The sequence below is a fragment of the Anabrus simplex genome, chromosome 2 (assembly GCF_040414725.1).
Source record: "Anabrus simplex isolate iqAnaSimp1 chromosome 2, ASM4041472v1, whole genome shotgun sequence".
NCBI classification, from domain to species: domain Eukaryota; kingdom Metazoa; phylum Arthropoda; class Insecta; order Orthoptera; family Tettigoniidae; genus Anabrus; species Anabrus simplex.
In genome coordinates this window covers 849,234,042-849,251,393 of record NC_090266.1, presented here as the reverse complement: position 1 = coordinate 849,251,393, position 17,352 = coordinate 849,234,042, and the positions used below count along the sequence as shown (strand labels likewise).

The following is a 17,352-nucleotide window of genomic DNA, read 5'->3' as shown; positions in this document are numbered from 1 at the left end:
AGTTTTAAGAATTTTAAGAATCTCAGTATTTTATTTAAGATTCTGATTAGTATGTGGTTAAGTGTACGAGGGGGCCTGGAGCCCTAACTTCGCCACTGTACAGAAGGCACTAATAAATAAATAAATAAATAAATAAATAAATAAATAAATAAATAAATAAATAAATAAATAAATAAATAAATAATGCAAAGCGTATGGGTATAGATATTTTGTTAGTTGGTAAAGAAAGATACACGTCACAACATATGCTAGATAGGGTTTACCTTGTCCTATTAGTTTCCTTCGCTGTTAGGGCCACGCAGCTGTGAGCTTGCATCCGAGAGATAGCGGATTCGAACCCCACTGTCGGCAGCCCTGAAAATGGTTTCCCTTGGTTTCCCATTTTCACACGAAGAAAATGCTGGGGCTGTACCTTAATTATTAAGGCCACGGCTACTTCCTTCCCACTCCTAAGCCTTTCCTATCCCACCGTCGCCATAAGACCTATCTGTGTCGGTGCGACGTAAATCAAATTGTTAATTACTTTCCCTCGCAAGCCTGGGATAGAGAATATAGTACGGTACGTAGTATACAGTTACAGTTTTGTGACGCTAATATTCATATTATTATTTTATTAACGTGCCAAAAACCAACGACACGGAGCTGTTTGACATTTCAACACCGTTTTAAGGGCCACCGGTCCAAGACGGAACTTGAACCTGCGAACTCGGACTCAGAAGGACAGTGACTCAACCAACTGAGTCACATGAAAAGGAGGCGTTTGTGATCATTGTTATAAATAGATGCACTTAGTATTTTTACAAAGGTTTTATTAGGAGCATTTATTACGGCGTACGTTTTCCAACTGTCCTAAATGCACGAGGCCGGACAGAAGAACTAGCTGGAAGCTAAAGAGCCTTGCAGGGGTGTCGCTTCCTTCTCTGTTCACTTTTTCAAACCAAATTCCATGGCGTAACAGCCCCGAAGGGCCATCGCCTACCAAGCGACCGCCGTTCAACCCGGAGGCCTGCAGATTACGAGGTGTCGTGTGGTCAGCACGACGAATCCTCTCCGCCGTTATTCTTGGCTTTCTAGACCGAGGTCGCCATCTCACCGTCAGATAGCTCCTCGATTATAAACACGTGGGCTGAGTGTATCTCGAACCAGCCCTCAGATCCACATAAAAATCCCTGACCTGGCCGGGAATCAAACCCGGGGCCTCCGGTAAGATGCAGGCACGCTAACCCTACACCGCGGGGACGGCTGGTTATTCTTAGGTCTCTTTATTTTAGAATTAGACTTAAGGCATCCTGCATTCGATTTCCGGCACTGACAGAGTTAAGATAGGTATGGGATGGGGAAGATACAGCCTTGTTTTGGATGCAGTAGAGTTGGCCTTGAATCTCCCGTAATCGAAATATCTATGACCTGGAAGGTAGTCACCTTCACGGGGTGTAGTATCAAAGTGGTTCCTTTTTATAAGAAGATAAATTAAATGAAGATTCTACTTCCTCACAACCGAAGAACGATATTACCAATTTTACGAACAGTTTCAATAATGCAGGCGGTTTATGTTAAGAGTACAGAAGCTATGATTGTACATGGTAACAAACAAAACCATCAATATCTACTGACGATCCGTCAGAGCACTCGGTAGGACCGGCTTTCTTTTCATATCCAACGGTTGAGTTGGCCGCGCGGTTATGGGCGCACAGCTGTGTGCTTGCATCCGGGAGATAGTGGATTCAAACCCCACTGTCGGCAGCCCTAAAGATGGTTTTCCGTGGTTTCCCATTTTCACAGCGCGAAAATGCTGGGGCTGTACCTTAATTAAGGCCACGGCCGCTTCCTTCCTACTCTTAGCCCTTTCCTTTCCCATCGTCGCCATAAGACTTACGGTGCGACGTAAAGCAATTTCTAAATAAAAATTACAAAAATCTTTTCACAACCCCTTCCAAGGAAAAGTTGTATCCGTGCTACTGGCCTGAAACGATTTTGTGGGTATGCCACTGCTTCCACTCACCATTTAATGTACAAGGTAAGCCCGAAGAATGGTTGGATACTCAAAATACACCACCATAAATGATGCGGTTATGGCTCAAACGTATAAAGAAAGGTAGGGGGGGGGGGGGGATCTGATGTTTTAAGTAGAATCCGTATCAATAGAACGTGACTTCGCATTTTCAAAATGTTTCATGCATAGACTGCTATTCAAGCCTGGGCCGTCCTAATTAGAAGATGGAACCATTGGAACTGAGTTATCATGTCCGCCAATTACAAAATAGTTTTGATGTTGCCATTTGAGGTTCCAGTCAGTTCCCGAGCATTTGACAAAATACATAGGCCTACCTATCGAACTTAGGCACGCATCCGCGATTATCTTGCTACTATTAGAATTTTAAAAAAATCGTTTTCGTAGCTTAATAAGGATGCACATAGTTTTGCCTTCTCAGTGAAATAATGGTCCTTCTTCGAAGAAAGTTACTTATATGGAACAAAATGAGGAAATAAGTGCAGCTCACAATCCTGTCACAGTCTTCCCAATGCTGCCACTTAAACACAGCACATCTCTCAACCACGGTACAACCCGAGGATCCCTAGGACATTGTTGTTTCCGGGAACCGATGTGCAAAAGCTGACACGGGCCCATTTTCATCAACACATGTTAAATATATACTAACAAGTAGTTAGTTAATACGGAGTTAGAAATTTAACATCTTGTTAGGTTTATTGCGTTTTATCAAACTTTTCTTGTGAAATGTTAACTAATCGACTGTTAACTCTCCCAATATTGCGAACTGGTGCGAATCAAGGAGGCAGTGGTACAAACATGCTGTTTTACAGCGCGCTCCGATGCGCTTTTGTTTGAGTACAGCTGTAAAATATGGCGCGTGAAGTGAAACGGAATCGTAGTTCTATTTTTTCCTCCTTCGAAAAAGAGTTGTTAATTGAATTAGTTAGTAAATATATATAGGTTGTTGAGTGCAAGCACACAGCTGGCTTGACGATAAAAGAAAAGGACGAGGCGTGGGAGACAGTCCGCGAAGGTTTCAAAGGGGTTAAATGATACTTTTTTATCGGGTATGCACTGTCGCCTAAAAAAATCACTTATTTAATTGTCCCACTTCAAACTGTGCTCCGATATGGGAGTTCTTAAATACTGTATTGTCGTGTGCAGAATCAGACCACTTAGCAAGTATATCCTTGATTTGGAGGTTAGGCTCACTAATCACCTGAACAATAACATTAAGAGAGAAATATCTCTTCCGATTACGATATATTTCGGCCCAATTGCCTCCAGGTGATTGGATTCTTACATGTGTGCAATCTATTGCACCTAGAACAAACACCAGGAAAACGGCTTATTTGATAGAAGTCGCGGATAATTTGCTGACGCTCTTCTACTGAAGGGAATGTTATATACCTCCTTCTCATGGATGCTATTGCTGAAGACACTCGACAAACAACTCTACTAATAATGGCTTTAGAATTTCCAGCATTGTCTCCGACCATTATGTGAAAATAACCAGTACAAAAAATCGTAATATTATCAGTACCTGCAACATTGGAGAAAGAGGTAAGTTTCTCTTCGTAGGATATCCCAACCTCACTTGAATTTCGTCAACAACCTTAGTAAGGACTATTTTCGATAACCTGTATCCATGAAGAAATTCCGCATCCGTCAAATTTTCAAAGTCATTTCGTCGCTGAACTACTTCGATCAGGATTGTTTTGTAAAAGATCTAAATAGAGCAATTCCTCATCGAAAGCGAGATTCACAGCAGCCATTTTGGAACAGGTTGCTAAATGCTAATGTTAGCCATTTAACATTGGAAATGGCTGATGTTAACTTTAATACGCAGTTTAACATTTCTTAATGTTAACAGTTCTTGATGAAACACAAATTTTCTTAAATCGTATGTCAAAGTGATTTAACACCTTGTTAAGTACTCACATGTGTTGATGAAACCGGGCCACGATGTTGTAAGCTTGCAACTTTCTCTGGCCGTGGCCCCCGATATCTCGGTGATCACGTTCCGGCCCCCCTAATGAGTAATTCCTTGCTGATTGCTCCTTTCCTCATGTCTTGACATTTGTCAACACACGATTACATTCCCAATACTGAGGCATCTACAGGGAAATATCCCCGCGCATCACACTCCTAAGTGTTTTCCTTTCATTCAAGCAGTACAAATATGAAGAATTTGGTATGATCCTATTGAGCCTTGCTAGTAGATTCTTTGCCGCTACGTTAATTTAACATTTCGGCGTAAGTTTTTAAGTTGTTCGTACCGTACATAAAACAACGGCTGATCCTCGCTCTAGTTTCAGGAAACATTTGGGGGAGGGGGCCCCACTGCAACTCCCCTTGGCTACGCCAGTGGGCTGATAACAGTGGCCGAAATATAAAAATTGATAGGTAGACTACTGTACGGTATTTATTCATAACCTGCATGCACTACAATGAAACAGATACCGGCACACAACACTGCAATACTGTTAACTGTTTTCAGCTATGTAAGTCTCTAATTGCTGTTTGCTTCTGGTTGTCTCTCAAAAGTCTGTTAATATCTAGCGCCTGTCGCATTTCAGCATTCGTTGTTGTTCGGGAAGTTTCAGCAACATCGTCATCATCAGCATCGCTATCTTCTGGTCCGTGTTCTTCACCTCTCATATCTAATTCTGCGGATATAACTGCCTCACATAAATGTCGTCTTTGTCTATTTTGCATCAGTAATGATGCCCTCATCATTGTTAATTCATTCCTGAAATTCATCTTCCGTTAAGCCTGTTGGACAAAGTTCAACATCCTCGTCTACTTTGGTAATTCTTTTACAATTCCCCCATACCGAAAACAGTTCCTTATTGTATGTGCTCAGACATTATCCCATGACATGGCTAGAAGATGCAGGGCATCGAAAAGGCTGGTTGTCTTGGCAAAGGCATTAGTACTAGTTTTATGTGAGTCCTGTGTTTTCTAAGATTCTTGTGCTCATTTCATCGCCATAATACGCTTTCATGGTGCAAATGATTCCTTGATCGCATGGTTGAATTAATGAAGTCATATTCGCCGGTAAGAAAACCACATTGATGTTCTTGAGCTCACAATTCACAATGTGTGCTGCACAGTTGCCAACCAGCAAAAATATTTTACGGCTCAGCCTATTATCCCACTTCAGTAGCCATTCTTTGAAAATCAGGGCAGTCATCCATGCATTAGAGGTGGAATGATAGACCACTGGAAACTTATTGATGACTTGAATGCAACGTGGGTTCTTACTTTTCCCAATCACTAGCAGTCTTTTCATTTTGTAACCACCCCCCCTTTTACAGAAATGTACACATAATATAAGTTAAATATAAAACAAGTAGTGAACTAAGTATCTCTAGGCCTAGGGTAGAGAAAGTGAAATCTGTCTGCAAACGAATAACGGTAGAAAATCTCCAGGACGAGGAAATTAGACAGAAGTACATGGATATGATTAGTGAGAAGTTTCGAACAGTAGACAGTAAGCAGGTTCAGGATATAGAAAGTGAACGGGTGGCATACAGGGATGCTGTAGTAGAAACAGCAAGGGAATGCCTAGGAACAACTGTGGGTAAAGATGCGAAAAGGCGAACATCTTGGTGGAATGATGAAGTGAAAGCAGCCTGTAAACGTAAAAAGAAGGCTTATCAGAAATGGCTCCAAACAAGGGCCGAGGCAGACGGGGATTTGTACGTAATGAAAGAAACAGAGCGAAACAAATAGTTGTTGAATCCAAAAAGATGTCATGGGAAGATTTTGGTAATAACCTGGAAAGGCTAGGTCAAGCAGCAGGGAAACATTTCTGGACAGTAATAATGAATCTTAGGAAGGGAGAGAAAAAGGAAATGAACAGTGTTTTGAGTAATTCAGGTGAACTCATAATAGATCCCAGGAAATCACTGGAGAGGTGGAGGGAATATTTTGAACATCTTCTCAATGTAAAAGGAAATCATCCTGGTGGTGTTGCAAACAGCCAAGCTCATGGGGAGGAGGAAAATGATGTTGGTGAAATTATGCTTGAGGAAGTGAAAAGGATGGTAAAAAATCTCCATTGTCATAAGGCAGCAGGAATAGATGAAATTAGACCTGAAATGGTGAAGTATAGTGGGAAGGCAGGGATGAAATGGCTTCATAGAGTAGTAAAATTAGCGTGGAGTGTTGGTAAGGTACCTTCAGATTGGACAAAAGCAGTAATTGCACCTATCTATAAGCAAGGGAACAGGAAGGATTTCAACAACTATCGAGGTATCTCATTGATTAGTATACCAGGCAAAGTATTCACTGGCATCTTGGAAGGGAGGGTGCGATCAATCGTTGAGAGGAAGTTGGATGAAAACCAGTGTGGTTTCAGCCCACAGAGAGGCTGTCAGGATCAGATTTTCAGTATGCGCCAGGTAACTGAAAAATGCTACGAGAGGAATAGGCAGTTGTGTTTATGTTTCGTGGATCTAGAAAAAGCATATGACAGGGTACCGAGGGAAAAGATGTTCACTATACTGGGGGACAATGGAATTAAAGGTAGATTATTAAAATCAATCAAAGGCATTTATGTTGACAATTGGGCTTCAGTGAGAATTGATGGTAGAATGAGTTTTTGGTTCAGGGTACTTACAGGGATTAGACAAGACTGTAATCTTTCACCTTTGCTGTTCGTAGTTTACATGGATCATCTGCTGAAAGGTATAAAATGACAGGGAGGGATTCAGTTAGGTGGAAATGTAGTAAGCAGTTTGGCCTGTGCTGACGGCTTGGTCTTAATGGCAGACTGTGCCGAAAGCTTGCAGTCTAATATCTTGGAACTTGAAAATAGGTGCAATGAGTATTGTATGAAAATTAGCCTCTCGAAGACTAAATTGATGTCAGTAGGTAAGAAATTCAACAGAATTGAATGTCAGATTGGTGATACAAAGCTAGAACAGGTCGATAATTTCAAGTATTTAGGTTGTGTGTTCTCCCAGGATGGTAATATAGTAAGTGAGATTGAATCAAGTTGTAGTAAAGCTAATGCAGTGAGCTCGCAGTTGCGATCAGCAGTATTCTGTAAGAAGGAAGTCAGCTCCCAGACGAAACTATCTTTACATCGGTCTGTTTTCAGACCAACTTTGCTTTACGGGAGCGAAAGCTGGGTGGTCTCAGGATATCTTATTCATAAGTTAGAAGTAACACACATGAAAGTAGCAAGAATGATTGCTGGTACAAACAAGTGGGAACAATGACAGGAGGGTACTCGGAATGAGGAGATAAAGGCTAATTTAGGAATGAACTCGATGGATGAAGCTGTACTCATAAACCGGGTTCGGTGGTGGGGTCATGTGAGGCGAATGGAGGAGAATAGATTACCTAGGAGAATAATGGACTCTATTATGGAGGGTAAGAGAAGTAGAGGAAGACCAAGACAACGATGGTTAGACTCGGTTTCTAACGATTTAAGAGGTATAGAACTAAATGAGGCCACAAAACTAGTTGCAAATCGAGGATTGTGGCGACGTTTAGTAAATTCTCAGAGGCTTGCAGGGTTACCAAGATGACAACTAGTGAAAGGATGTATGGGAAGCAGGCCGGGAAACCCTACAGTGGAAGAGATCTTACGTGACGTTGTAGGGAAAGAAACGAGAGCATTAACCCTTTAGTCTTCTTTACTCACAATAAAGAATTTTAACAAGGTATAAAAGACCAATTAAAAGGTTAACATTATCAATTAAGAAAAAGGTTAAATCGAACCACGAGGTTCCTATCGGTGGTTCTTCAGAAAATTAAATATCTACACAATATCACAATTACATTTAAATAGGTCAGCATAACTTCGACGATGAAATTTACAAGGAAAATTTAACAGGGAATATGACATAATTACAACCATCTTACAAGGCAAATCGAAAAGAGTTTACAGAGAAAGAAAACGAAGGAAATTTAAATTTAGCGCAGAGGCCTTTAGAGGTGCAGTCCTCTCCTAATGCACATCAGTGAGGGACATATAGCTCAACAGGTGTACACTAAATTGACGCTGTATTACGGGAGGCAACCCGAATGGAAAAATTAAAATTTACATTTACACAAAAGGTTAATAAAAAGAATTGCCTCCAAAACAAAGGATATGCCTAGCTGACGAACTAAGGCATTACAAAACCAAAACGGCGAAAGCCAAGGTCTAAGGTAAACTCCGAACAAATGAATTTACATATTGATTTAACATTTGAGAAAACTAAACATGCTTACCCCGGGATGACTGGAGCCGCTGAGCGGACCAACTTACAAGGCGCGTCCGATCGTTAAGACGTACGAAAACCAAAGACGCTGAACAGAGCCTTGGTACTACCGAGTAGCCAAAGGCCGGAAATTGAGAAATACTCAAAACGCCAATCAGGGAAGCTTTTCGCCAATCACATTACAGCACCATATATGGTAATGTGGGAAATATATTCTAGAGGTTTCGATTGCGAAACTGAGCGTTTTTTGATCGAAGCCTCCACGTGGCAACTACAGGGTGATAGAAAAATGGGTTACAACACGTACACTACTGGAGGTCTTCAGTACCACAAAATCACTGTCTCTTTTTCTTAACACTAAATATAATTGTCCCTTCTGTGAGTCCTGAAATTCTTTAAATCCACAAAATTTCACAACAAATAAAACACATAAAAATTTACATAAATTTAGAGCAACAAAAAAATATTTAATTGAATTCTTCAAAAAATGTCAGTTCCTTAGTTGATTTCAATGACGGTTTCATGACAAATTAAATGATTCCAACGACTTTATGAACTCACCACCGGCGACACTTTTCACCAGACATACTCGCACAACATAAAACTCTTACTCGTTCCTTGGAGGTTTTACAGCCTTTAGCACTGTCATATTTGAAGAAGAAAGTGTGTTCAGGCAAGGCGCGATAATACTCGCATACTTGAGAACGAAATCCTTGAAAACAAATATGATAACATAAACCGAATTCGTGATCACAATAAACGTAAGATTTTTCAATATTTTAGTATTTGTCCGTACGGGACTTCATAAAAGTGATTATATAATACGGTTGATAACATTATCCGTGATTACAATAAACGGCGTCCACTATATATACATCCTCACGCAAGTAATTGAACTAATTTTTCAGTTTTTTAACCCCCCGTTAAGGGTTTTTACGAAAACAAAAGAATGCGTGTTTTCTTATTTTTAAAGGTGATTCCAAATACCAATTTCCACATCTGCAACTTGTTAAGTTTTTTAGATATACTGTAGATATGCTAATGATAAAAATTCACCCATTTTTCAGTTCCCCTTAAGTGGATTTTCCGAAAAAAAATTATGTTTCTTCACTTTTATAGGAAATTCCAGATACCAGTTTTCAAATCTGTAATATGTTTCCTGTCTGAGGTAATTTGCAGATATATTCTTTTTTTAAATTCAACCCGTTTGTCACTCCTGTTCACCCCCTATTCATCGGATTGTCCAAAAACACAAAAATACGCGGTTCTTTATTTTTAAAGGAGATTCCCAATAACAATTTTCATGTCTGTTATATTTTCTGTTTTGGGATACCATTATCCTAATAAAAATAATACAACCCCTTTTTCAGTCATTTTAACTCCCTTAAGTGTTTTTCTGAAAACAAAAAATATGTTTCTCTATTTTCAAAAGAGATTCCAAATACCAATTTTCACGTCTGTAATATCTTCAGTTTTGGAGATATCAGCATCCTAATAAAAATTATTCAACCCTTTTCCAGTCATTTTACCCCCCTCCCCGACCCATGTGTTCTTTTCCGAAAACAAGAAATATGTGTTGCTTTATTTTTAAAAGAGATTTAAAATACCAATTTTCACTTCTGTAATATGTTAATTTCTTGAGATATACTACAGATTGCTCATTTTAAAAAATCACCCCCCTCCCCCCTATAACACTTCCCCTTAAGTGGATTTTCAGAAAACGAATTATGCGTGTTCCTTTACTTTTACAGGAGATTCCAAATACCAGTTTTCACGACTGTAACATGTTACGTTTTTGAGATATATCGTAAATGTACTCATTTTAAAAATTCACCCCGTTTGTGACTCATGTTTTCTCCCTCTTGAGAAGATTTTCAAAAGAATGTGTTTCTTTATTTCTAAAGAAGATCTCAAATACCAATTTTCAAGATTGTAACGTCTTCAGTTTTTGAGATATGAGTATCCAAATAAAAGATACTCAACCACTGTTTCACCTTTTTGCATGCCCCTTAAGAGGATTTAACGAAAAAAAAAAATGTTTGCTTATTTTTAAAGAAGATTCCAAATAACAATTTTCACGTCTTTAAACTGTTAATTTCGAGATATAGACACGCTCATTTTAAAAATCACCCCCTTTTTACCCCCTTAGCAATGGAATATCCAAAAACCCTTCCTTAGTGAGCACCTACAATGTAATATAAATGTTTCCTCAAAATTTCATTTCTTTATGTTCAGTAGTTTTGGCTCGGTGGTGATGAATCAGTCAGTCAGGACATGTTTTTATATATATATAATCAATAATAAACCTGAGAGTGGCATATTACTCTTTAGTTTTTGACCCTCTTGTCAAAGTGGTTATGGGCTTATTTTCATGTTTGCTAATTAGCTTATTTATAAACTTTGTGCCACTGGAGTCAGAAGTGGGATGCACTAGTGGGATAAACTTGTATATTACAACTGGCGTCAGAAATTGAGAGAGACTGGTGGTAGTAGTTTCATAGCTCATAGAAATATTTAGTGAGTAACAAAATGGAGGGCAAAAACATCCAGGCTCTTCTCAGTAAGGTTTTCAAACTTACCAGGGAAGTTAGGACCCAACTAAAATCTAACCAATATTAATTTAAGGAAGTTAAAGGTGAAATTAAATCAAGCTATGACCAACTCACTGCCTGCTGTCATTTCTTGATGGATACAGTACTTTTGCATCCATCTCTTGGCACAGGCCAGAGCAAAGTGTAGCTTCCACTGGAGTCCCAGTCTCATCCATGGCTGTGACAATGTGGAACCTGCTGGGGTATCAGTGGTGCTGATTAATGACATTCAGAGCACAACCAGTGTGTCTGAGCGTCATGAAAGGTGTTTCTCATAGGGTTAGTTGTGCTACGATAGCACTGTCTGGCCCAGTGACGAAAGCAATGGCAAACTAACTCACTCCTCACTTGCCTAGTATGCCTCATTTTGGTACTGCCATTAGTTTTGTGGTTTCTCTATAACTGCATAGCCTTTGGTGATGCTATTCGGGGATCCAACCAGCCGCTGGGCTGTTGACCTAACAGACAGACAGATGACCAACTCAGATGTGAGATCACAGGCGAACTCAAATCTAACCGGGAGCAACTTATTTGTGAGCTGAAACTTAAACTTAAATCTAGTCAGGACCGACTTGATAGTGAACTAGAACTGAAAAGAGCGAATTGAAGGCAGATTTAAGTAAACTGAAGGGCAGCCTGTTGAAGTTCGAGCACGAGGTATGCTCTCTGGAGACCGAGTTGAGGAATGACGTCGTGCAGGATGAGAAGCTGTCTGAAGTAATGCTCGAGGTTGTGGTGACCAGAGTCCAAAACCCAAAGGCAGAAGTTGAGTGCCCTGTGTGAAAGGACGATGGCCGTGGAGACCCGAATAGAGCCCACCAGCAGTGATGGTAGCTCCACCATCGTAAAGGTGGAAATCCCAAATTATCTTTACCTGGGGAGCATGCCGGATCCAGTTCGAGACCATCTGCATGGGCAACAGATGGACGTCAGGGGAGGGAGTAGAACATGTGATCGCCGGACTACGTGGACAGAAGACTGTGGTACTACGCAGCCCCCAGCCAGTGTTCTACCTACGAGAAAGTTGTGGGGGTATTCGACGGACGCTGCAGTAACCACCAGCTGAAAGCTGCTTACCGTCTCTAGTTACATGAGGAAAATCAGCGCGCTGATGGAACACCATGGGAGTTCACTGCCGAAATCGAGCGACCAGCAACGGGCCACCCTGCAATCACACTCAGTGTGGGCCGGCTGATACCTTCAGTAAAATCTGTGGCATTGAGATCCATCCGGGGATGGTGCTTGGCGGGGAGGAGAACCAGAAGTGGGCTCTGACAATGGCCCTGAGGGAGGAAGAGATGGTGATGGCAGGGCTGGAGGGACCCCCACTACGAGACGGCGTGCCAATCGAGTCCAAATCGACAACCAACCAATGAGAATGCCACCTGACCAGGACGCTTGTCCCAGCATGAAGCTAGGTGCCAGTATGAACACCGAGTTTGACAACATGGAATAAGAGGAAACCTAGCAGAGCCAAGCCTGAGACGTGTGGGCCAGTCATGTGTATCACGCCAGTGGACTGTGAAGGCATATAGGCCCTGGTAGTAGAAAGAGGTATGGACGAGGGGAAAGAAACCGGAGCTTCACCCACCGTCCAAGGACCTATACATTGTTGTCACCCGGAATGAGGACATCGTCCACCAGAACCAGCAGATCCCCCATGGAGAAGCGATAGCCACCCAATCATGGAGAAAGTCGAGACGACTTGCTCTAAGGAGGGGGCAATGTGGCAGGTTCGCCAACCAATCGTAAGTCACAGGGAGGAGCAGCCAACTGGATCTGAGTGACGTCACTGTGTTAGGGCCTCGCTACTAGCCGCACAGCGAACCTATCAGGAGAGAGCCGGGCAGGCATTGGACAGCACTTCCACCATTGCTGTCTCTCCATTACCCTATTACCTCATTGGAGGTCACCAGCTTTGTGAGAAGGATCTAGATGGCACAACCAGAGTATTTGCTTTCGAGAGGACTCTGGAGGAGTTTCCTTTCTGTCTGGACTATAAGTGTCAGTCGTGGAAGACTGCGTGTGAATCAGTGTGACTGAACATCAAGGACATAGAGGGAACATGAACTGTGTAAATTTTTATACTGTGCTATGTAAGTTGTGGTCCTGGTGTGCCTGTGTATAGTTGTGTAAGAAGCTATAGTAGACAGTTAATATATTTTAGGAAAACTACCAGTTTTTGTGCTTATTGATCTACTCCACCAACACGTTATAATACTGTTTTATAAGTTCACCAGTAAGTTGATATTGTGTTTATTAGTTATCTTTACTATTTCAGGATGGGTATCATCTGGCCTGGCTACTATACCTGGTTTACACCGACCAGGATTTGTAGTCTGTAGTCTAACATTGTTAGTCATTATATAACAGTGCCAGTTCCAATTATAGGTTCTGGACGTAACTGATCCATTCTTCCACCATTTCTTTCCAGCTGGATATCAGGTTGTTCACTTGATCTAAGAGCCGGGCTTGTGGGCGAGTTCTAAAATTACCCATAACCTCTTTAATTATTTCATGTACTGTAAATTGAATATATCATGTTTCTTAGGTAGGTCTAAAATTTCTTGTCATCCTTCATCCACCCATGCTTCTTTTGCTTCCATCTTCTTTCTTATGGTTTTCCTGATTTCACTGTACTTCATCTAGTCTACATTTTTAAACTTACGTTGTAAGTTCATCAGGTTCAAGAATTCCTCCGTTAACCCGCTCTTCTTAGGCAAATCATTTCTCAGTTCCCCAGTGTGAGACTGTGTGATACTCAGTCCACCTCTGAGCTGTTTCCAAAAATCTTTGATATCTTCTTTACTAGATAGATAAAATTCTTTTCTTTCTTGCTTACCTCTATCTGTTAGAGTGTACTATTGCTTTCTCCCCTTTTCTCCTGGTCTTTCACTGTTACTCATTTTGGCCTGTTTTTACTTTCCTTAGAAGCCTCCGTGGGTCAGGCGGCAGCACGCCGGCCTCTCACTGCTGTATACAGTGGTTCAAATCCCGGTCACTCCATGTGAGATTTGTGCTGGACAAAGCGGAGGCAGGACAGGTTTTTCTCAGGGTACTCCGGTTTTTCCTGTCATCTTTTATTCCAGCAACACTCTCCACTATCATTTCATTTCATCTGTCAGGCATTAGCCTAATCATTGCCCAAGAGGAGTGCGACAGGCCTCGGCAGTCGACACAATTCCTATCCTCACCGCAAGTTGGGGGCTTCATTCATCCCATCCCTGACCCGGTCATTGACTGAAAAACAGGTTGCAGGTTTTCATTTTCCTTACTTTCCTGTCACCTTTAGGATTTCAGGATGGGTATCATCTGGCCTGGCTGCTATACCTAGTTTAAATAATGTTATGACCATCTGAACTTTCCTCTTATCAGTCGGCAGGAATACTGTGCCAATAACAGGTTGGTGGTGGTGATTATTGTTTTAGGAGTAAATATAACTGGGCAACCATACTCTTATAACACTAATCACAGGAAAAATGGAAGAGGTTTGACACTTGGAAGAATAAAGGTATCGGCAAAAGAAAAGGGAATGGCCATGAAGAACGTGAAAATGAAAAACTCTGTAGGTCTACTGCTGTCAGAGTTAGAAGAGAATAAGAGTTGACCAACGGAGGTCAGATAGGAAGTATGAAGGCGAGGAGCCTGACACAAGTAAGTGGAAGCAATCCCAGACTCACCTAGGGGACCCATGGTCACCAATCCACGCTTCCAGGGTAAAAGCCTCTGGGTACCCTCCTAGTCACCTTTTACAACAGGCAGGGGATACCATAGGTGTATTATACCGTGCCCACCAACTGGCAAGGGGGCTCTGGAATAGGTTTTCACCACATTTTTTATCAACAAGGCCGGGCGAGTTGGCCGTGCGCGTAGAGGCGCGCGGCTGTAAGCTAGCATCCGGGAGATTGTGGGTTCGAATCCCACTGTCGCCATCCCTGAAGATGGTTTTCCGTGGTTTCCCATTTTCACACCAGGCAAATGCTGGGGCTGTACCTTAATTAAGGTCACGGCCGCTTCCTACCAATTCCTAGTTCTATCCTATCCCATCGTCGCCATAAGACATATCTGTGTCGGTGCGACGTAAAGCCCGTAGCAAAAAAAAATATCAACAAGAATATAGTCAGTGAAACCTACAACTTGTTTTTTAGTCAATGACCGGATCAGGGATGGGACGAATGAAGCCCCGAATTTGCGGCGAGGATATGAATTGTGCCGGCTGCCGAGGCCTGTCGCACTCCTCTGGGGCAATGATTAATGACTGACAGATGCAATGAAATGACAGTGGAGAGTGTTGCTGGAATGAAAGATAATAGGGAAAACCGGAGTGCCCGGAGAAAAACCTGTCCCGCCTCCGCTTTGTCCAGCACAAATCTCACATGGAGTGAACGGGATTTGAACCACGGTATCCAGCGGTGAGAGGCCGGTGCGCTGCCACCTGAGCCACGGAAGATCTAATATAGTCAGTCTGGTTTTTAACTGGATGATTTAGAGCATCTTGAGGCGGTTTCCAAGTGTATAGCCCCCTGGGAGTAAGCTGAAACCATGTATTTGAGATCATCATATTCTCCTTGGCGAAATGCTACTAACAAATCTCCCCTTTCATTTCAGACCATTTTCCCTACATCTTCAAATCCCCCTTTACCAACTTTAGCATTAAAATCACCCATGATCATAATTTCATGCCTGCTTGTGAATGACCGTAGATCTTTACTTCCGCATAAAATCTGTCATTCTCAGTTTCAGATTTGTTAGCTGTTGGGCATATATTTAAATGTAATTTATGTTTCTTGGCACTGCTTTTAATCATAGTAGCATTGATCAGTCAGAGTATTGGACGAATTTGATAAGAGATTTCTTTATTTTCTTGTCCACTATTATACTCACAGACTAGGGGCCTTTGCTTTACTTTGTATCGCCATGATTGTTTTTGTTGAGTAATCTAGTGTGCCAGTTTCTCCTTGCTTTCTAATTCGCAATACTAGAGCCGTATTCATAGTTCTGTGAAGATGGACCTCTGCAGGAATCATTTCCTGTACCCATATTCTCAGTACTGGAAGAATTACTGCCTTCTTCCAGGTATTATTTTCAGCCGTTCCTCACCTGGAGAACAGGTGCTGTTGAAAGCTGCTTTTCACCTGAAAAACAGGCGTTCTTATATGGATTTAAATGGCACTTCCTCCATTTGGGATCCACTTGGATTTGTTCCATCCACAGGGTGCCAGGTTATTCCCCACTGCCCAACACTCGGCGCTGAGTTGCTGGCTGTATAGTCTACCCCACAACCGTAGCAAGGTTTCCCTTGGCCAGACAAGCCTACATTGAATTAATACGTAGTTCCCAGCAACCCTTATTTCACACCAGCAAACAGGAAGGTCCCAGGAGAAAAGTTCAAATGAATGCTATGCTGTTAAATTTATGTCCAAAGCATCATCAGAAAAGTTTCATAAGAAAAGTATTTAGTTTTAAGAAGTTTCAACTTTGATTAAACTAAAGGATGAGAAAGACGTTTGAAAACACACTCAAACAAACTTCATTTTTGTCCCATCATCCTTATTACCAGGGCTGAATATCTCTTCCTCATAGACATATTATGTAGGCTAATGGAAAATTCACATAATACTAAAGGTTCCAAAACTGTCTACAGTCTATAATATACCCCATCTTATGAAAAGATACCACTCTAGTTATCGCTGTGGTGTCTATGATTAAAATATTTATCTTCCTCCTTATGGCTTGGCTATATGCAAGTATCTGTATTGATGAAGGAAATTTCTCTCAAAACAAAGACTTGAAATTGTAATATCTTTCTCAAATTTGATCAGCCATTTTTAATTGTACCCAACATTTTTGTTTTAATATATGTGTTCAGAATCATAACATTCATAGCATGTGTTTTGTAATTATTTCAGAAAGGACGGCAGCCGAGCTACTATTTCATGAACAAGTCCGACATACTCAGACTACAAGATGATGAGGATGCACTAAAGCTGTAAAAGACTGGTGACTGATAGATTCATGAGAGAAGGGAATATATTTTGTTTTTTATACAGGTGAATGAATGCACGCCACGCTTGACTGTATTTATTGTATGCAAATTTTGATGTAAAATATGGAGTACAAAAATTATAAATAAAATTTATTCTTTAACAAGTTTGTGTAATATTATCTGCAAGCTCTAACACTATATGTGTTTTACACTGCGTGCGGTCCAGAAAAAATATCTCCACTTAGTTTTATGCCAAAATTTCCTTGTTCCACTTTTATGTACTCATGATTTTACTTGAATATTCAGATTTTTACAACACTATATGAGTCAAAAGTAGTGATGGGCAGTCTGAGATGAGGTCTCGAGATTTCTCGAGACTAGCGCAGATACTATTTCTGGCGAGAAATTTCTAGAGATTTCGAGAGCGTTGTCCCCGCATTGTGTGGCGAGCAGCGTGTCGTAGGCCTACAGGTAGCCTGAGCTTAATGTTGTTTGTGCCGAGTATGGGAATAGCCAACCTTGGGCCTTCTCCATGCCGTCAATGCGTCTCAAAAAGTGGCT

At 41.3% G+C, this 17,352-nt stretch overlaps 1 protein-coding gene across 1 annotated transcript in view; it reads left to right on the top strand.

The window, feature by feature from the left end:
* Nucleotides 1-16,897, top strand: part of LOC136863713 (uncharacterized) — a 562,466-nt gene extending 545,569 nt beyond the window's left edge. Inside the window, exon 22 of the mRNA XM_068226053.1 lies at nt 16,715-16,897. Within this exon, the coding sequence (XP_068082154.1) occupies nt 16,715-16,798 (84 nt within the window). The 3' untranslated portion in view covers nt 16,799-16,897. The remainder of the gene's footprint in view (nt 1-16,714) is intronic.
* The last annotated feature ends 455 nt before the right edge of the window (nt 16,898-17,352 follow it).